The sequence below is a fragment of the Puma concolor genome, chromosome A3 (assembly GCF_028749965.1).
Source record: "Puma concolor isolate L17-30 chromosome A3, mPumCon1.1.hap2, whole genome shotgun sequence".
In the NCBI taxonomy this organism is placed as follows: domain Eukaryota; kingdom Metazoa; phylum Chordata; class Mammalia; order Carnivora; family Felidae; genus Puma; species Puma concolor.
The window spans coordinates 25,773,025-25,793,491 of NC_141669.1; the positions used below are offsets into that span (position 1 = coordinate 25,773,025).

The following is a 20,467-nucleotide window of genomic DNA, read 5'->3' on the forward strand; positions in this document are numbered from 1 at the left end:
AGAGAAATCCTCTCTCTCCAATCTCTCAAATTCCATTTCAACCCTTTGTTTCCTGGAGGTAGGGGATGAGCTAAATGACTCCGTTTCCAGCCACCCCCTCTACAAGTCTTGCGTAGGTGACTGAGCATCTCACTCTGGAATGAGGGGGATGTTTTCCACTTACTGTTTTATTCCAATCCGTGGGGCTTAAGAAAGAATCCCATTTTAGCATCCTGCCCCCCTTGCCACAGTGTTTGTCTTGGGCCCCAAGCCTTCCATATCTTCTTCCCAACCAGCATAACTGGATTTCTATCTGACCCCCCAGAAATCTGACCCATTTGCATAAGAGAAGGCCCACTTGATGAGCAGAGGTGTGATTTGGAGAGTCTGGACCAGGAATCTGGCACCCTTGTCGTAAGCCCGTGTCTCTCCACGCTGAAGGGCTGTGGGACCCCAAACAAGTCAATTACCCTCTCTGGGCTTAGGTTTCTCAGGTCTGAAACAAAGAGCTTGACCTTGATGGTACCCACACTCCAGAGCGCTGAGTTGATCTGGGGGATGGTGCAAGACCAGGGCTGGGCCAGTTCAGGGGCAAAGCCTCATATTTCCCCTTCCATCCATGGGCTGCTGTGTTGCAGGTGACAAGATTGTCACAAGATCTGTCTCCTGCCTTGGGAACGCGTACTCTTCTAATTCAGGATAGAGACAAAACGAAAGGGCAGGCCTCCGGGCCCAGGGGCCGCAGGATGATGTCAAGCTTCAGCAGGTCCAGGAAGCTACATGTTCCAAATAGCCTTATCCCAGGACCTAAAATAGGCAGCAAATGGTTTCCAGGCTCCCCCTCGGCTACAGATAAAAATAACCAAGGCTCAGGGATGTTCCCAGTCCTAAACCGATAGGCTAGGCCCCTTTCTGTTCCCAGCCTTTGCCTGGGGTTCCTCCTGTGATCTCCATGCATCCTGTCGTCTCCATCCTGGCCCTCCAGCCACCCCAGCTCTGGAGCAGGGCCACGTTCCTCAGCTGCCTTTGGACAACAGTTCAGCAGCTTGGCCACGCCAGCGTTACAACCCAACACCGCCTCCGGGGGAAGAGATAGCATCCAGGGGCCTCCGGCAGCCTCTGCCAGCCTGCTGAGCCCGAGTCCACGCTGTCAGGCTCAACGACTCCCGGTCTACAGCAGGCTCGCCGAGGGCACCGCCTGTGGTGTTTCCCCAGCAGTAAACACCCCCGACTGGAAAGTCCTTTGTGGAGTTGCGGGTAGGGCTTCTCCTTCAGAGATTCAGTGAACACTTTCTTTAAGGCCCCTGGGAGGGTTCAAGGAAACCCTGCAGGTAAAGCACGAAATGTAGCATCTGGCAAGTTGCAGATGCTCAGGAAAGAAGACTTGCCTTTCCCTTCCCCATACTAGCCCCGCATCAAAAGCTCACTGCCACGGGCTCTTTGGCGGAGATTTTGCCATTCTGAAGCCCTAAGTCGGCTTTAGGTCCAACTCCTGGAGGGGCCTTTGAAGACACTCGGTCCACTCCGAGATGCTCAGTCAGTTCCCTGGTAACTGATCCCAGAGGTGGTGCCCCTGGAGGCTTTGGTCTCGTGTCCGGTCGTCTTCCGCCCTCTGCAGGTCGCGGTGCGATACCGCAGGCGCTGTTGGCAGGAACACCAGGCACCCTGCCTCACAGACTCCAGAAGGTTTACAGGTTAGGACAGCAGGGCAAGGCCAGGTGTCTGAGAACACCAGCTCGGCATAACAGTGATGTACAGCGCACAGAGCGCTCGCTTGTTTGATTTTCTTAACCACCCTGCCTTGCCTCTGTTGCTAAGCTCAGGAGAGAATTCACAGTCATCATCCAGTGCTTACAGCCTGGCTAATAACAGTTGACACATCTCCATCTTGGGCTACTGTCCAAATGTTCTAGAACATTCCAGATAGTCAATGAAACGGACCTGCATGGATCTCCATGGAACTATTAGTTCAACTTAAACTGTCCCTCACTTTTAAAGAATGAAATCTGGCCATTTGTAGCAATGTGGATGGAAACGGAGAGTGTTATGGTGAGTGAAATAAGTCAGGAAAGAAAGACAGATACCATATGTTTTCACTCATATGTGGATCCTGAGAAACTCCACAGAAGACCAGGGGGGAGGAGAATGGGGGGGGGGGGAGTTACAGAGAGGGAAGGAGGCAAACTATAAGAGACTCTTAAATACTGAGAACAAACTGAGGGTTGATGGGAGGGGTGGGGTGAGGGGAAAATGGGTGATGGGCATTGAGGAGGGTACCTATTGGGATGAGCACTGATTGTTGTATGGAAACCAATTTGACAATAAATTACATATAAAATAAAATAAAATAAAATAAAATAAAATAAAATGTTCCTCACTTTTAACTGTGTTGTAACACGGCTGGCATGTCTAGACTATTCTGAGGAAAGGAATTTTGTAAGAAAGTGTGTGTGTGTAGTGTGAGGGCACGTGTGTGAGTGTTTTGTGTGCCTGTGTTCTCTAGAAATGAAGACTGGCTAAGGTATGGCAGATATTCGCATTTGGTGAGATCATGATGGTTAATAAGCATTTCTCACATGCCAACCAGTTGACCGTTTCTTTTCTTAGTGGCATCAAGCGCTGGGCTCAACTGTATGGTTTCCCCTCTTCTCCCTCCGTGGCCAGAGTCATGGCCCCATCTGGGACAAGGTTGGGTGTTTGGAGCAGTGAAGGCGCAGGATGATGTCACATCGTTCACCCAGCACCATACAGCGACGAAATCACCTGTGGGAACAGCTAGAGGGATGCTTGCTCCTCTCCTGTGCTCTTTACCAAGTTCTAGAACTTGGGAGAATCGAAGCAGAGTTCAATAAGCCCAGATGTCACATCACAGTAAGGGAGCCATGTCTCTGATAGCTGCAGATCCCTTATGTAACTGAAGTTTTCGGGTCGTGTATTTATAGACTTTCAGAGCCAGGGAAGGCCTTAGAGATTAGTCCAGTCCAGTTCTTTCCTTCTAGAGTAAGGAAGAGCACAGAAAAGAGAAGTGACAGACTGAGGTCACACAGATAGAGACGCCGCTGGGATGAGAACCCAGGCTTCTTGACTGTGATTCTTCGGGTTGATCTTGATTTTCGTAGCGTGATTTCTAAATGGAAATTACTCTGGCAACGAATGAAGATTTTTAATTTTTTATAAAGTTTATTGGTTTCGAGAGACAGAGAGAACACGCACATGGGAGAGGCAGAGACAGAGGGAGAGAGAGAGAGAGAAGATCCCAATCAGGCTCTGTGCACTCTCAGCACAGAGCCCGGCGCGGGGCTCGATCTGACGAACCGTGACATCATGACCTGAGCCGAAATCAAGAATCAGACGTTTAACCAACTGAGCTACTCAGGAGCCCCTCGAGTGAAACATTTTAAACCTGATTTCTTTTACTGTACAAAGGGGAAGAGAAAGAAACCTAGCACATTGTAGGTGCTCAGTTAATGTGTTGGTCGGCTTTGGATGGTATAGAATAATTTCCTTGCTGCCACTTAACAAGGTTAGATTAACCTTGAATTCGTTTCAGTGTCTATTGTCTTCAATGATCAAAGGTGGTTAGGGATTTGAATCTCACCCCACTGTCCCATTGCAAAGTTGACTATGGGTCAGCGGTTATAATGTGATGTTCATTGGTTTGAAGGGAAGACTTTCTGGTTTAGGATGGAAGCTTCCGGAGGCTGGGGGGGCATCTTCTTTGAAGGACAGACACTGTCAGCATCTGAGGCTATACAGCCTTGCCTGTGAGCTGGGACAGAGCACGTACACCTATTTGACATACATGATTAAAGCAGACATACAAAGATTCTCATTGCATATTAGCCACGTGGGCCTAAGAGTTCTGAATTTGCTTATCATTATGTTTGCAAACCATATTTTTGATCAAAATCTTCAGCGAAAACAAACCAAAATCTTCCAATGCATTCCGTGTGCTTCCACACATCATCCTGATGACTCACAGCACCGTCACCCCATGACATGTATAGATCATGTTCTGCAGGCATGTCATGTCTCATGCTCCATGGAAACTCCCGCGCATAATAAGCAGCCTCTGCTGGGGGCTTTGTCGTCAGACCCTCACAGACCAGGGCTTACAGCTTTCTGCAGTGCCAGTGACACACTAGGAAGGAATGATAGAAAACTCATCACCAGGGTCTTCCCATAGCACAGGACACGTTGCCCACTCGGATGCCCATGCCACCTCCCACCACTGCCGGCCACCATTCCAAGGCCAGCCATCCCTCTGCAGTCTCAGCTGTTGGGAGTGCCCCCAGGTCAGGGCCCCCTAACTGCCTAGTCTCCCGGGGAAGGGTTTGGGAAACTGTCAGCATGTGGCCATGGTGAGAAGGTTCTGGGCTGTGGGAAGGTTGCTGCAGAGTTATGGGCATCCTCGCTGCCTGGAAACTCGACACGTGGTCTGGTGATCTTACCCCATAGCTAAAGCTATTGGCAGATGACAGTGGCCTACCTGGGGACCCCTCGGTCTCCCTCACCCTTGCTGCTGAGGCCTGAAAAGGCAGATTGGCCTGCTTTCAAGACTCTCCCGCAACCTCCCATGCCTGGAACCCTTTTGGTCCACGAGTACCCATTTCACCTCTAAACCAAAAAGGCCCAACAAATCTTCCACAAATACCCAGGAGGAAATCCAACTTGGGTTATCAGGAAGAATCTGGCTCTGCTAACTCAACAGAGGCTGCTGTTGCAACGGCAGTTGGAGGGTCCTGTGTGGGCGGAGCCCGCTTCAGCACAACTCAGAGGCAACAGGGGAAGAACCTGTCCCTGCATGGTCCTCTGTGGCCAGGCGTTGTGCACTACAAGTATCATGGAAGCGCTTCCCATGGTCCAAAGACCATAGAATTCCTCCTACATGCTGCTATGTACACTAAGGTCGTAACCAGCCACCGCAAAATACAATTAGCTGGTTTCCTAAAAGACCACAAAGTCTCTGTGGGCACCCGTGTGTGCCAGCATCGGGATGGCATGTAGTCATCGCAGAACGAACGTGGTGCATCTAATCAATTCCTTAACTCCGCTTTTTGTCTCTGTCTCCACAGCACTCACACGGTGGCTTTCGCAAAGAAGGGTCCCCAAAGTGCTAGTGATGGACGCTAAAGACTAGGCTTTACTGGACGTTTACCCATCACCCCCATCTTCAAGGGAAAAAATTAAATCTGTGGTTGACAGCTGTGCACCAAAGAGCCCTCTTTCCTCTGAGGAAGCCCAGCTACAAACTTCATTTCTTGCTCTTTTCCAGCAAGATCGAGGGGGTGCCTCAACGGCACAAGGAAGGCAGCGAGGACCCAAGGCTGCCCAGTGGACAGGGAGCCTGGCATCCCGCTCTCCTCTCTGCATGGGCCGCCTCTGCCCGGCCTCCCCCCAACGGAGTGGGCGCTCGAGGGGCCTCATACCAGCCTGGTGAACTGGTCCATGCAGGCGTTGCGGATCTTCTCCGGGGTGGCGGGGCTGTTTAGCTGGAAAAGCTTCTTCGTCTTACAATCCGGGTTCCCAGCTCGAGCTGCATGGATGGCATCCTTGATGGCGAAGAAGATGGAGGCTGCCAGGAAGAGGGGCGGTTCGCCGACAGCCTGGGCGGACAGAGCGCAGGACAGGGAGTCAGGCAACAGGACCCCAGCCTCTGCGCCAGGAGGGCTGGAGATGCCAGGAACCCCAGCCAGCCCCAGCGGGCCACGGCCAGCAAGACAGGAAGGCTGCTCATAATTCTTCAGGGCTGAGAACAATCAATCTGGTAAATGACTCAACCTCCATGGCGTTCTCAACTCTTACTGTGTCACTTTTCTCTGATGACACCATGCAAAGAAAATGTACCATTCAAAGCTGTTTTAAATAATTATATTTTATGGACAAAGTGTCTGACATGAATCTGGACCCTTCCTCACAGTTATAAGGCTGGGGGAATCCTCTACCTGCAACTCTGACACCCACATTTACAGGCACCTTAATTATACTTGTAGGCACCCTAATTATACTTACAGCGTCGTCTGGAATCTAGGCATCACGACCAGTAGGAATTGAACATTTTCTAGCAGAGTTGGTTTTGTTCCCCCAAAGCACTGACCAGAAATTCCATGTATCAAAAGCACTAGAGATGCTTATTAAAAATGCATGTTGCAGGGTCCTACTCCAGCCCTCCTGAATCAAATTTCTAAGGACAGGTCTCACCAAAATGTATTTTTTCGTGAGCCTGCAGTGATCCCAAGGCATGCTAAAGCATGAGAGTCGATGGCGAGATCACAAAGTCTCCCAGACCCAACCACGGTGAAGTAAATCATGAAAGGAACAAATGGGTATGTTTCACTGGTTACAAGTGACTACGTGTTTTCCTTCTTAGATTAGGACGGTATCAATCAGCTTATGGGATTTTCAACCAGTTTTCATAATTACTGGGGACCGGGAGGAAATAAGGGATGATTCTAATCCTTGAGGCATGCAGATCGAGTTTCAAGTCAGGTGCCGGCCACTGAAGGAGGCACGAGAGTCTGCACAGAAGTATTGCCCCATCTGCAGTGAATGTGCTATTTTTAAGGGATAACAGGGAGGGGTGTGTACCTGTGGGGTCCTCTTTAGGACCAAGCTCAAGATGCACACCTGAGACACAGATGTCAGTCAGGACTTGACCTACAGGACTGGATGAAAGGCATCTCTCCGAGTGCGCCCAAAGGAGCTGGCTTTGACCACACAGAGCTGGTGTCATCCCAGTTTTCTTTTTCCCAGGCAGGGACTGCCCGTCGCTCCACCATCCTCACCAAAACTCGTGTCAAGCACCCTGGTCTCTTCCAGACAAGGCCCCTGCAGACCCACGCGGTAGGTGGGTCTTACCCCCATGTCCTCCTACAGTGCAGACCCAGGGCAACAGTACCTTGGACGCATAGATGGCCTTCTTGTTGGGACAGTCACGGAGCAGCGACACCCTGAACTCACTGGGGATGCTGCCAAACGCAGGGATCTTGTAGGTGCTGGGGCCACGGGTGTGCAGGCTCCCCTCCGGGGAGTAGTGCAGCTCCTCCAGGGTGAACAGGCCAAGGCCCTGGACAAACGCCCCTTCTACCTGCAGGCCAGACAGAGACCGTGGCCACTCTGCCTCCCCCTCCCCAAGGACAGATACCGCTTCCCACAATAGGCGCCAAGCCCCACGGGGAGTGGGTGTGGAAAGAAGCTGAACACAGCCCTCTGCAGACAGCCCAGCTGGCTCCTGCCCGGCCTGGGATCAGCTATCTGGGCCTTCGCCAGGCAGCGGTGTAGGCAGAGCAAAGGCATTAGCACTGAAGGTTGGCCAAGTCCATGACCACCCTGGTCACCCATGTGCCTTACCTGTCCAATATCAATGGCAGGGTTCAGACTGGAGCCGACATCCATGACAATATCTGTGCGGAGGTTCTAAAGTGGATGGCAAAATACAAATAGTGTGAGAAGAAAGGAATGTGCGGAATGATAGATGGGGCTCAGTGACCCTTAAATTATTGTGTCAACCCAGATAGGACTTTCAGAAGCAGCGTGCCCCGGGCATGCTCAGGCAGGGTGCTCCTATCCCTGTCAGTCTGCACTGGTATCGTGAATGCCGAGGTTTGAGTCTGTGACCACTAGGCAGGGGAAGGGAGTGGCCACACTCTTCAGGCGATCAGAAGGAACTGTGGACACACACACACACACACACCCATGAGCAGGAAGGCTGGTTCCCAGGCTCCTGGGACTTGGAACCTGAGTCTGGACAGATAGTGTAAGGAAGGGGACAACAAACTACATTCCACAGGCTGATTCCAGTCTGTGCCCTGTTTTTGTAGGCCCTGTGAGCTAATTATGGTGTTTACGTTTTCTTACAATTTTTGGAATGTTTTGTTTATTTGTGAGAGAGAGAGAGAGAGAGACAGAGTACGAGCAGGGCAGGGATAGAGAGAGAGGGAGACACAGAGTCTGAAGCAGGCTCCAGGCTCTGAGCTATTAGCACAGAGCCGAATGTGGGGTCCAAATCCATCAACCGTGACATCATGACCTGAGCCCAAGCCGGACATTAACCGACTGAGCCACCCAGGTGCCCCAATGGTGTTTACGGTTTTAGATGACTGACAAAAATAAGAATATGTCGCGACATGTGAAAACTATGAGAAATTCACATTCAGTGTGCACAAATCACATCATACTGGAACACAGCCATGCCCATTTGTTTGCATACATCTATGGCTGATCTTGTGCTACAGTGATGGAATTGAGTAGTTGAGGCAGAGTCTTTGTGGCCCAGAAAGCCTCAAATATTTACTCTCTGGTCCTTCATCGGAAGTTTGCCAGGCTGTGACATCACACATTATTCTCCCAGCCAGAAAGTGTGTCTCTATTGGTTCTTGATGTTTGCAACTCACTTGTTTCTCTTCTCTTTCCCCTAACTTAGTACTAAGATTTTGCAAACGTCTTACTTTATGGTCTCCTGTTAAGCAGTCGATTTCCACTTCAGAGCAAGCCACCCCATAGCTGAAGTAGTGGAAGGGATTCCCAGAGTTCGTCTCAAAGCTGTAGCCAAGGTTGGGTGTTCTGGAGGAGACAACAGAAAACACTGCATATGTATTAAGATTAACATGCCCCCCCCCACCTACACACACACGCACACACACACACACACACACACACACACAGCTTGTCCCACAAAATCCTAAGACTCCACAGGTTTTATTTTTTCATGCAGCTGCCCTTCAAAAGAGTCCACGTGTTTTTAATATTTTGGACCTGTTAATGAAACCCAGGTATTCCAGAGTTTCTTGCCTCATGTCTGCTAGGATCTGCCAATGGCCCTTATGTGACGCCTTCTGTACAGCCCAGGGGTGTATAGTATCCGTGTGCCCGCCTCTGTGTGGTAGAAGCAGGTGACACATTTGCCCAAGCTCACGAAGGACACGAAAACCACACCCAAAGGAAGTGTTGGATTAGAGTTCAAGCTCTCAGAACCAAAGCCCCTGCCTGTGCCACCTCCTGGGCTGCTGCTCACCTTTCTCCAGGGGAGAGTTAAGGTCAGCATCTCATGTCAGCCTGGGTGTACCTTTAACCCCTTGCCTGCATTTCTCCTCGGCTACTGGCCCCTTCTCGGTGTCAACAAATGATTCGGGGAAAGTGCTATTCATAAAAGCAGATGCTCTCTTCTACGTTATTCTTCTTTGATCCTGAGTATCTTATACAATTCCAAGTTCACACGAGCCACACGTGTGTGCGTGCATATTCTCCCACCTGGAGTTCACAGTACTCTGCCTCTCTGTTTTTCTACGCATGACCCAGAAATAACGTGAGCTGAAGGGATCGGAATCTGCATGAAAACAAAACCAACTCGGAGCTGAGGGAAAAGGCTTCTCCCAGGAGAACCCACCACCTCCTTTGACCTCTGAGGTCATCATCTTCACCTGGGTGTTCCTGTATCCTACCCAGTCTTACCAACTCTGACAACGGAACGAGAACGTCCGAGAACATCTGCTCTAATCTCTGCCTGTGCAGGTCAAATGTCACATAACCCAGGGAGCACTGGCAAAACGTGACTTTGCCTAAAATGCATACTGAACTATTTTCCCAAACCCACTGATCTGTGAAAGAAAAGGTCCTAATTAAATTCTCCAGAGAAAACTAGAACTTATGGGAGATAGCAAATTGGATCGCATCTTCTTCCAGCCTTTACGTCAACTGGGCGGGGTCTCTAGCTCTTCTTACTGCTACTGGAGTTCAAAGTAGCAGAAGGCGTGTGCTCTTTTCCAAGTCCCACGTCAAGTTCCCCTGAACTCTGCGCTTTGGAACGAGACCAAGTGTTCTAAATCTTCCTCTCTTTCTGTCCCAGGAAAGCCTCCGTAAAGAAAGCCAACGCACACAGCAGAGTAACTAACACACAAGGGGAACGCCACACAGCAGACAGCCCTGGGTCTAGGGGAATGCCGAGGGAGGATGGTCCCACCACGTCGTAAATGAGGAAAAGGGCTCAGAGAGAATCCCTCATTTCTCCAAATGGAATGGTACACTTTAAGACCAGAACTAGAACACAGGTCTTCTCTTAATGGCAGCTCATGCTTTTGCCTCGTTGGCACATAGGTTGGCAATGCCAGGTATTTCCGAGCATCTTTCAATTGAAATTGACACAAGTCCACTGAAGCGTCTCGGTGGGACTGCTCTCTGCTGACCAAAGGCTGAGAGCATTTGGTGCGGGAGGGGACTTCAGAGGCTAGGATGACCACAGTTTGTGAGGTGGGTGACAGCAGCATTGTCCTTACTTATAAAACCCGGTAGCAGACAAGCTCACTGCGTCCAGGTAGGCAGCTGTGACCTGAGGAGAGCAAAGAGACAACAGGAAGGGCTTAGCATGGGTGCCAGAATCCCTGACCCAGCACTAAGATTTCATGAGCTTCCCCTCCTCCTCCGGAAGCTGACCAACTATTTGTACCGGTGGTCCTCGCTTCCACACCCTGCCTCACATTCTCACTGCACTGGGTGACCGCACTGTGCTCTCACCTGCACTAGGTCCCCGCCATTGGAAGCCTGGGGGGCTACAGTAGCCTCTTAACTGGTCTTCCCCCATCACGTAGCCTGCCCATGCTGCCAGGTAGCCCAACCCAATCACAGTGAGCATCTTAACATACCATACTGCCTACATCACTCGCCTACTCTACAATTTTGGCTGACTCCCCATTGTCCATAGAGCAAATGCTTCACATTAAGGACCCCAATCCTCTCTCTGGCTTTATGTTGCCCGCGCGTCATCGCCATGCCAGCCAAACTGATGTATTTTAGTCCTTCCTTGTCCCCACACCTCTGCACCTCCATTCGTGTGGTTCCTGCATTGTACTTGTCCCAATAATTTTCTCCCCTCAACGACCAGCTCAAGTTTGCCTCTCTGGGTCTCCATGCTAAAAATCCAAACTACCAAAGTCAACCTACATTCATGGGGTATTTATGTGTGCGGTATCTGTGAGTGTAGGAAGGGAAGTAGAGGTCACGTGCGGCATGTAAGGTGAGTGGGTCTGAGAAAAATAGCTTATTTTCTTTGAGTCTATGGAGGGAGACTAGTACAATCTGAGGTGGGTCAGGTGTGGGCTCATTTTCTATGTTCCCACTGTGCTCACTTTCCCACCCCAACCCTACTCTGGGAGATGGTAAAGCAGGGCTGCCACTGAGATGTCTGCTTGTTGGAAGAGATGAAGCCCCCCGCCTGCCCCCAGAGAGAGACTTCCTTAACGCTTCCCTCTGAGGGTTCCCGACACACAGGCACCAAACCAGAAACCAGAGAACTGGGCTCATTCTTGTGATGAGAAGAGTGGCTTGCCTGCCACTTGTAAAACCACAGGAAGGATATAAACTCTTGGGAAATGTCTTTTTCCCCACTCCTTCACAGATGCAGCCTCAGTGGACCCAGACTCCAGAGCTGAGGAAGGGGAAGTGCTGCGAAGCAGCCCTCTGAGAGCAGGTTTGAGGAAAACCAGACTCCTCAAGCCTCAGGACAAGCGGGGTACGGAACCAGGCCCGAGTCAGGCACCTTCAGCGGTCGCCCTACCTTCTCAGGCTCAGGGCAGCCAAAGCCCCAGTCGCCATGGGGTTGTCAAGATCCTGGCTCAGAAGTTTTCCTCCAGTGCCTTCCCTCCACTATGAAAACCATGGAGAAAGGGGCCCAGCAAGGTGGAGCATTTACTTGTGCTGTGAAACCCTACGGACCACTCAGCTTCTCTGCCTCTGGGACTAGATCGTGACCTATTCCTGCTGCGGCAGGGACAGAGAACCTGCCTTTAACTTCTCTCCTCTTCAAAAGCACGTTGGATCAGCTCACACTTACCCAGTCTTCCCAGGAGCCACTGGGATTCTTTTTCTTGAAGGGTTCCAGCCTTTTCAGAATGGTCTGACAAGCTTCCTAAGAACACATGCCCACACACCAGACATATCAGTCTTCCGTATTTCCTGGCCCAGGCAAAATCCCAAGGGCCTCAGCAAGGCTACCTCCAAGTAATGCTGTGCCCAAGGTGCCACTCAAAGAGTCTTGCCACCGTCTTAAGAATGACTGGGTGGCTTCCACTCCAGGACCCTGCCACAGGAACTGGCATTGGCCCTTGCTGGGAGAACACCCGGTTCTTAGGCTACAGAAGATGAAATATGTGAGGGAACCCAAAGGAACTGACTTCTCCCATCAAATTCCTCTGTTAATTACAACCCCTATGTGGAAAGAGAAGTAAGTTGGTGGGACCCGGCCAGCTGCAAAATCAAATTCCAATTTCAGTCCATGGTCTTGTGGCCAGTTCTAACACTGGGGAGTATGTCCTTCCAGAACGTCCCCTGGGACTCTCCAAGTCTCCTCCCCATACTACACTCATCCTTCTCGACTTTGACAGAAGTGATTGTGGCTTTTAGGTCTCTCTTTCAACATGGTGTTGGGAGGAACAGCATTCTCTTGGATAAGACAGCCAAAGGCATGGCCACAGCCAAAGAGCCTATAAGGACCATTCCAGCTTCCACCCCAGTGAGCTCTCTGGGCCCAAAGCCCTTGACTGGCCCTCAGCTCTGCTGGCTCCCCAGGCTCCTTACATAGACGGCCTGTCCGTTGAGGTCAGTGCTGACGGAGGCAGCTGTGGGAGAGGTGTTAGGCACGGTGTTTGTGCTTGTCTCGCTGATGTAAATCTTAGAGGTGGGGATTTTCAGTGTTCTGCTGGCCACCTGAGAAAAGGAGACAACATCACTTTCTCAGGGAAGGCTTGGCATGGGGCTTGGTTGCCTTCTCCCCAAGACCGTTTCAGGTTCATCATTACAGGCAATAAAATAATTTTATAAGCTATAAGCCTATTGAGACTGGGATGTTCTTATATCTGTCTCAATTTGAAGCAGAACATTATGGAGTGATTTTGTTGCATAAAAAAATTCATAATCCTAATGGTGACTAGCAGTGCTTTCTAAAGCTAACCTTGGCTTTTTAAAAAATCTACTCTGGCCAGTCCATGAGCTAAGCAGGTGTTCCAAGTCTACTCCAGTTCCAACGTCCTAGCTCCTCTGTGTGGGGGAAACCTTTATACACACAACACAGCCTCTTACATAGTGTTAGGGAAGGTCACCAAAAATATGTGACCTACCGGGGGGCTCCCTGGGGGCTCAGTTGGTTAAGTGTCTTACTCTTGGTTTCAGCGCAGGTCATGATCTCACAGTTCATGAGTTCAAGCCCCAAGTCAGGTTCCGCACACTGACAGTGCAGAACTCTCTCTCCCTCTCTCTTTGTCCCTCCGTTGCTCATGCTCTCTTTCTCTCTCAAAATAAATAAATAAACATTTGTTTTTAAATGTGACCACCAGTTGACCCATGAGCTGGACTCAAAGGATCAGAGGCTCCTCACCACTTCCCCTGTCCTTGGAATGTGGGTTCTGCTTGCCTTTCTGGCTCCCAGGGGCTGCTTCTAGGATACAGCCTCGAGATGATGACGTGGGATTGAGAACACCTGCACAGTAACTTGGCTCAACCCAGTTGAGGCCTCTCTCCCTACAAACTTTTAAGATTTGGTGGGCGGGGGTAGGGATCCATTTGTCTTGCTGCCACCCAAGGCAAGCCTCTCAGGTAAGTTCCCTTTGCATCTTAAAACTGTGACCTGCCAACCTGGGCCTCTTTTTTCTGTCTGCCTCTGCCCTCTGAGTACAGGGGCCAGTTTCAGATTACTCCCAAGAAGCTCCCGAGCAACTTGTAAACCAACACAACCCCACGGCCCTAGAATGTGGGTAACGGAAGTGACCTGAGTGGTCACCCGGCCAACCGCTTTGCACAGAGGAAGACACAGAGGCCGAGAGGGGAGAAGACTTGCCCGAGGTTACACGTAAATGGGCAGCGGAGCCGGGACCGACCACAGCTGAGGCCGGTTTCTGCTTCTAAGGTGTGCCGCCACTCACTTGCTCATAGCGTCCTCCCGCACGTGGATGCCATGATGTCAGAGAGGACCCCCCCATGTGCAGGCTGCTCACCTGGACCATCTTGGTGTGAAGGCCTTGGCCCATCTCAGTGCCTCCATGGGTCAGCAGCACAGAGCCATCTGTATACACGTGAACCAGGGCTCCTGCCTACAGGAAGAGAAGGATTCCAAACACAAAATTGGGTCAATCCTAACTCAGCCAGATGCTTGGGGCCAATATTTCTGGAGCCCAGGAGAAAGAAAACTGGAAGCAGCATTTGGATTAAAGCCTCAGACTCCAATTAAAGCACCGTGAATCTTGTGATTTAATCATGTAGCCCTTCAACAGTTCCCGAAAAATTTCCACTCTCTCTCTTTCTGTGTGTCTTCCACAGAGGGAAGGAGGTCAAATGTCTTTGTGCTCATTCTCAGATGAAGCCATAGGATCAGAAAGGCAGAGTAGCTGTCTGTAGCCCTTCAGTCAGGACGAAGGAGACCTGAGAGTTGACCCCAGATCTCTGAGTCCCGTGCTGCCCTCACTGACCTGTGACATCCTGGACAAATAGGGATATGCAAGTTCAAGTCCATTTAAACAGCAGAGAGCCCCTCCACTCTGCTCTGGCACCAGCCACAACGACCTTTCCCATGTGATAGTGCAGACAGAGAGGGAAATGGGGCCCCAGCCCAGTGGAGAGGCACAAAATTATACAAGGCAATTACCTGATTCAGAAAAGGAACAGTGAAGCTTATTCCAAACTTGGTAGGAATTATGGACAACCCTCTCTTCTTCCAACAATTCTCCCTGGAGAAAAAAAGGAAGATTTGCATAGAACATTTTCTATCATGGTTGTGTCAGCTTAGATGTAGTTTCAGTCAACATCTTTGTAAAGTTGGAACAAGGCATCTTTGGAGCTGCCCACATGGTACTTATCATAACTGAGTTGTGCCCCAGTTGGGCAAACCAAATGAAAAAGGGGTGCGATTTGTGTTCTTCAGCTGCGCTGAAGGAGGACCCATCCCTGAGGGTCTGCACTTGAAAGTATCAAAACTTCCTCCCAGAGTGGAGCTCAAACAGAGTCAGGGTGCTGTGACTGTACCAGGGAAGACAGTCACTTATGACACTCACTGATGATAGTGGTAACACCTTCTCTGTGCTTTCTGTTTGGTTTTCTGGGTAACTTAGTGAGGAAAGAGGGCCGGTGTAATTACCCCCATTTTACAGATGTTGAAACTGGGGCCTAAGAAAATGGAGTGACTGTAAGGTCACAGTGATAGATTCATGCTAGAGGCTGCTGCATCACTGTGGTGTTCTTAGTCCTCGGCTGGTGTGCTCCAACAGCAGATGAGTGTAAAGGTGAACCATATCAATGGGCTATGATACTGAGTGCAGGCTGTATATGCCCATCTGCCCCCAGGCTGAACAAATCATTTGAGTATCTTAAAGAGATGGCTGGGAGTGGGTCAGCAAACTCAGCACCCTCAAGCATCTTACTAGCTTGGTATTATGAGTATCGCAAATGTGCTGTAGGATATGAAACCCGAGAGAATGCCAGAATATCAGACTCCTCCCCTCCCGGTGCTTACTCGTTGAACTTGTCAACCTCCCTCTTCCGGGCATGATACTGAGAGCTTGCTAGGCATTCCTCCCAGCACCTGGGCAAGGTGAACCCCTCAAGCTTCTGGTTGAAGTGGGTCAGGTCTCCTTCCTTATACATGTTTTTCCTTCGCACCTTTGCAAGGAGAGAGACACTGAGGCCTTGTTGGTGGCAAGAGATGAACGGATACAACCTAAAGTAAAGGTTCCAACCCCTCTCCTCTGCCCCCGTGGGAGATGCCCAAGACACAAAGCCAATGTCCCCTCAAAGTAGGTTAACCTGTGCCACCAAATTCCCAGCTTACCTCCTCTGCCGGCAGCCCACAGGTCACTGCGACTTCACTCATCCAATGCTCAGCAATGAACATTCCCTGGGGCCCCCCAAAGCCCCTGAAGGCCGTGTTGGAGGGCAGGTTGGTCTTGCACATCCGCCCAGTGCCCTGGATGTTGGGGACTTTATAACAGTTGTCCATGTGGAAGAGAGCTCGTTCCATTATCTGCAGCAGAGGAAACCAAAATGGGAGACAGCAGTGCACCGATTTCATTGGCTCCTCAAGAAAGGGATGTTGAGGGCTGCACCCATCTTTGCCTTTCCAGCCCCACTGGTCACTGCTCCTCCTCAGGCCCAAATTATTTCTTCTCTGGTACTGCAACAGACTCCTTACTGGGCTCCTGGCCTCTGTGTCTCTCCCTCCTCTAATCTCTGCCTCAAACTACAACATAAGGTCATTTCGTGTCAACCTCTTGCTTAAAAATGGCACTTAATCTCTTCGGAGTAAAGTTCATACATCTTTCAGCATGGAACTCAAGACTCTTTATGACTTTTCCCCAATATATTTTTTCCTCTCTTCTGACTACATGTTACTCTCACCTGACATGCCCGCCCTCCCCTGCACCTTTCCCATCTACTAACATCCTCATTCAGTTCCTCCCTGGGGAAGCCCTTCCAGTTCGGACTGGTCAGTTGCTTCTATAAAAAAAGGAAGATAAGAAGAAAAGAAAAGAAAAGAAAAGAAAAGAAAAGAAAAGAAAAGAAAAGAAAAGAAAAGAAAAGAAAAGAAAAGAGGTGATTTTATGAATTATTTTTAATTTTTTTAATGTTTATTTTCTTGAATGATAGAGAGAGCACAAGTGGGGGAGGGGAAGAGAGAGGGAGACAGAATCTGAAGCAGGCTCCAGGCTCAGAGCTGTCAGCACAGAGCCTGATGCAGGGCTCAAACTCACGGACCACGAGATCATGTCCTGAGCCAAAGTCGGACGCTTAACCGACTGAGCCTTGAATTCTTTTTAAAGCAGTTTCTTTTCCCATTGAAGTTGTACGGCAAGTAGTTTAAAGAGTCAAATACTTCATGGGGTACATTTTTGAAACTTGCATGTCTGAAATGTCTTTCTTCTCCTCTTACCCTTAACTAATGATTTGGATATATATAGGATTCTTGGTTGGAATTAGGTTTTCCAGTTTCCCTCAACATTCTGAAGGCATTTTGGTAGTGCATTCGAGCTCTCCAGTATTGACAAATCCAATCGATGTCTTTCCAGTTCTTGGAAATAGTTGTGTTTTTCTCCTCCCTGCAAGTTGTAAAATCTTTATCTCCAGGTTTCTCCAAGTTCACAGTGATATAACTTAGCATAGTTCTATTTTCCCTCATTGTGCTTGTTACTGGATGGTCTCTTTTAATCTTAAAATGTATGCCCATTAGTTTGGGGAGATTTCTTGAGTAACTTCTTGATAGTTTCCTCCTCTCTCTTGTTTCCATTCTTTCTCTCTGAAATTTCTATCGTTTGGGTCTCCTGGACTAGTCCTCGAATTTCGTTGTATTTTCTTTCCAATTTTTCTGTATTTTTTTTCTTTTGTTTGGAGAGATTTGCTGAAGTGTCTTTCAACCCTTTTGCTTTCAGAGTTTTATCTCACCAGAGTTAGTTTTTATTCTCCAAATGCTTCTTGTTTATGGCCTCCTATTCTTTCTTGAAGGTGTAATAACTCATCTTCCTGATGAGATCAATGGCAGCTTTTATTTGTTCGTTTCATTTTGGGTTTGGTTTACTTCCCCATGTATATTCTCTCTCTCTCACAGGCTGTTTTTTGTGCCCTTGACTATTTTAGTCTTAGTCATCCTAGATGTTTTGAGTATGTCTCAATTAATTCAGTTTTTGCTTTCCCTTAGCACTCTAACTCATACTTCTATTTCATTTTGTCTTTTTTTAAATTTTTTTTTTTAACGTTTATTGATTTTTGAGACAGAGAGAGACAGAACATGAACAGGGGTGGGTCAGAGAGAGGGAGGGAGACACAGAATATGAAACAGGCTCCAGGCTCTGAGCTGTCAGCACAGAGCCTGATGCGGGGCTCGAACCCACAAACTGCAAGATCATGACCTGAGCCGAAGTCGGATGCTTAACTGACTGAGCCACCCAGGCACACCTCATGTTGTCTTTTGTTATCTGTCTCCCCCACCGTACTGTGAACTTCCTGGGGCAGAAACAATGCCACCTATTCTTTATGTTGCCACCCTAGGCACTCAATAAATGTTCGCTGGATTGGATTTAAAAGCTTCTAAGATCTTTGGGGACAAGCACTGTATCTTTTTCAACCTGATTTTTCCAAAACACCAAGAGGCCCAGGTTGCAAATGGTGAGAAGACTAAATGTGTTGCTTTTTTTGAGCAGTTTTTACACTGCATCTGAAGTGTGAAGTTTTATAATGGAACCAGTTAGCCCCTAGCAAAGAGGAGTGGCATGGGGAGTGGGGGCTAACAGGAACTTCTGTTTGCCCTGAAATGTCTGACTGACTTTTAGAAGAAAAATCTACGCGTTTGTACCTAGTATGGTTATAAAATTCGGATTTAAAATAGTTATAAAAAGTAGTACCACAAAGGTAACTGGTAATCTCAAAATTAATAAAATTAACACAAAATTAACACAGATTAACAAAATTTCATGTCTACACAAGACTAGTATGAGAATGTTCAAAGTAGCCTTACCCGTAAAAGCTGAAAACAGGGAACAACTCAAAAGTATTTTAAGTGGTGAGTAGAAAACAAAAAATGGCCTATCCATATAATGAAATATTATCAAGAGAAAAGAATGAAGGACTAAGGAATCTTAAAACATTATCCTGAGGGGCACCTGGCTGGCTCAGTCAGAGAAGCGTGCAACTCTTGATCCCGGGCTTGTGAGTTTGAGCCCCATGTTGGGTGCAGAGATCACTTAAATAAATAAAACTATAAATAAATAATCAATCCTGAGAAAAAAAAGCCGAACACAAAAGATTACACAGTGTAGAGTCTATTTATATGAATGGACTACAAGAGGAGAACCTATAAAGACAGAAAGTAGATTGGTGGATGTCTGGGCTGGGTAGGGGGTGAGAACGGGAGTGACGGAAAGAGATCACGTTCAGGTGATGGAAGTGTTCGAAAACTACAGTATGATAATGGTTACATAATTCTTAAAATTTACTAAAAACCCTTAAATTGTATATTTCAGTGAAACTGTTACCAAAAAAAAAAAGAAATTCATTACTTAAAATTCAAACATCACAAAAATATGTTACAAAGAAAATGACAGTGAGTGCCCCTCCCTTCAACCCATCCAATCACTGTTTAGTATATGTTCTTTTGGAATTTTCCAGGCACATCATTATATCTATAATAGAGGTATATTCATCTTACAGACACATACATACAATGTCACCATACTCTGCATAAAGTTTTGTAACTGACTTGGCTGGCTTGGCAAAATATCTGAAAAATAAGGAAGGATTTCCTTTTCTTTTTATTATTACTATGATTTTTTTTTTTTTTTTTTTTTTTTGATGCAGGACTCGATCTCAGACCGTGAGATCATGACCTGAGCTGAAATCCGATGATGCTTAACTGACTGAGCTACCCCGGCACCCCAAAGGAAGAATTTCCAATCAGAAAAGTAATAGGATTATCTCTGTGCTTTAGAGCTTAACCAGGGGTGGAGAGCCTCAAGGTGGGGACCAACGGGGAGGCTACTGCAATAATCCCAGGCAGGAAGTGAGGAGGCCTATGCCTGTGGGGCTGTGGGGCCTGCCCGTGACCTCCCAGTCACCCCCCACCCAGAGGCATGGGTGCATCCTACTTACACTCTGGGAGAGATCCAGGGTGTTCCCCGCATTGCTGTAATGCTCCACCTTCAGAGCCACAACCCTCCCAGTCTTCATGAAGCCAACCTGATGAAAAGGAGAGAGTTCTCGATAGTCCCTTTCCTCTGCCTAACCTGAGTCATCCCCTCCCACTCATGCTACCCGGAGGAAGCAGAAAGAACAAGACATCATACCATGGAAATAAGGTCACCGGAGCTAACAGGTGAAGCAGAGAGGACCTGACATCTCTCCAGTGACGCTCCATGGGGCCTCAACCCTGGACACACCCTCTCCCCACGCTCCCCCTTCCTTCTACCTACACTGGCTCTGATTTTACGAGAGGGAGTGAGGAGGCAGAGAAGGGAGAGCCGGGAAGAGAAACAGAGAGATACTGGAGATACGCCTCACACATTTTGGCCAGCAAGCCACAGCAACCAGGAATGTGCACAACAAACAGGAATGTGCACAAGAAGCAGGAATATGCTTTCACATCCCTGACCTCAGGTAGCCATCAGAACAAATTTTATAGGCCGTTTCATAAGTAAGGACCTGGGACTTTCTTCAGGTCTGCAAGAATTTGGGAAGAAGGGAAATATAATCCCTTCGGGGGAGTTCAATCATGAAACAAAACGAGAAGAGGTCACAGGGGGATGTTCAAAGCCACCTAATGGAGAGAAAGGGCTCCCAGACTGGGATCTGTCAGGTTGTACTAGTGTTTAGAGGGACAGGATGCTGGTCATCCACAGAGACTCAGCAAAGGGACCCCACCCCTGGTCTGGTGGAGCAGGTGCCCACCCTAACAACCTGGAAGCTTTATTTCTCACTGTAAATTACAAAGTAATCATTCTGATCTTTACATCTGGCTATGAACACATTA

At 48.6% G+C, this 20,467-nt stretch overlaps 1 protein-coding gene across 2 annotated transcripts in view; it reads right to left on the reverse strand.

Moving 5' to 3' along the window:
• Window positions 1–3,133: 3,133 nt before the first annotated feature.
• LOC147582328 (xanthine dehydrogenase/oxidase) overlaps window positions 3,134–20,467 on the reverse strand; it is a 57,835-nt gene continuing 40,501 nt past the window's right edge. For both annotated transcript variants that reach the window (XM_086700305.1, XM_086700304.1), the window contains exons 24-36: window positions 19,591–19,677; window positions 15,785–15,976; window positions 15,470–15,615; window positions 14,606–14,687; window positions 13,959–14,054; window positions 12,547–12,675; window positions 11,804–11,878; window positions 10,251–10,303; window positions 8,427–8,541; window positions 7,330–7,395; window positions 6,878–7,066; window positions 5,409–5,585; window positions 3,134–4,120 (exon numbers count right to left, since the gene is read on the reverse strand). In XM_086700305.1, the coding sequence (XP_086556431.1) occupies window positions 4,070–4,120; window positions 5,409–5,585; window positions 6,878–7,066; window positions 7,330–7,395; window positions 8,427–8,541; window positions 10,251–10,303; window positions 11,804–11,878; window positions 12,547–12,675; window positions 13,959–14,054; window positions 14,606–14,687; window positions 15,470–15,615; window positions 15,785–15,976; window positions 19,591–19,677 (1,458 nt within the window). In that variant the 3' untranslated portion in view covers window positions 3,134–4,069. The remainder of the gene's footprint in view (window positions 4,121–5,408; window positions 5,586–6,877; window positions 7,067–7,329; window positions 7,396–8,426; window positions 8,542–10,250; window positions 10,304–11,803; window positions 11,879–12,546; window positions 12,676–13,958; window positions 14,055–14,605; window positions 14,688–15,469; window positions 15,616–15,784; window positions 15,977–19,590; window positions 19,678–20,467) is intronic.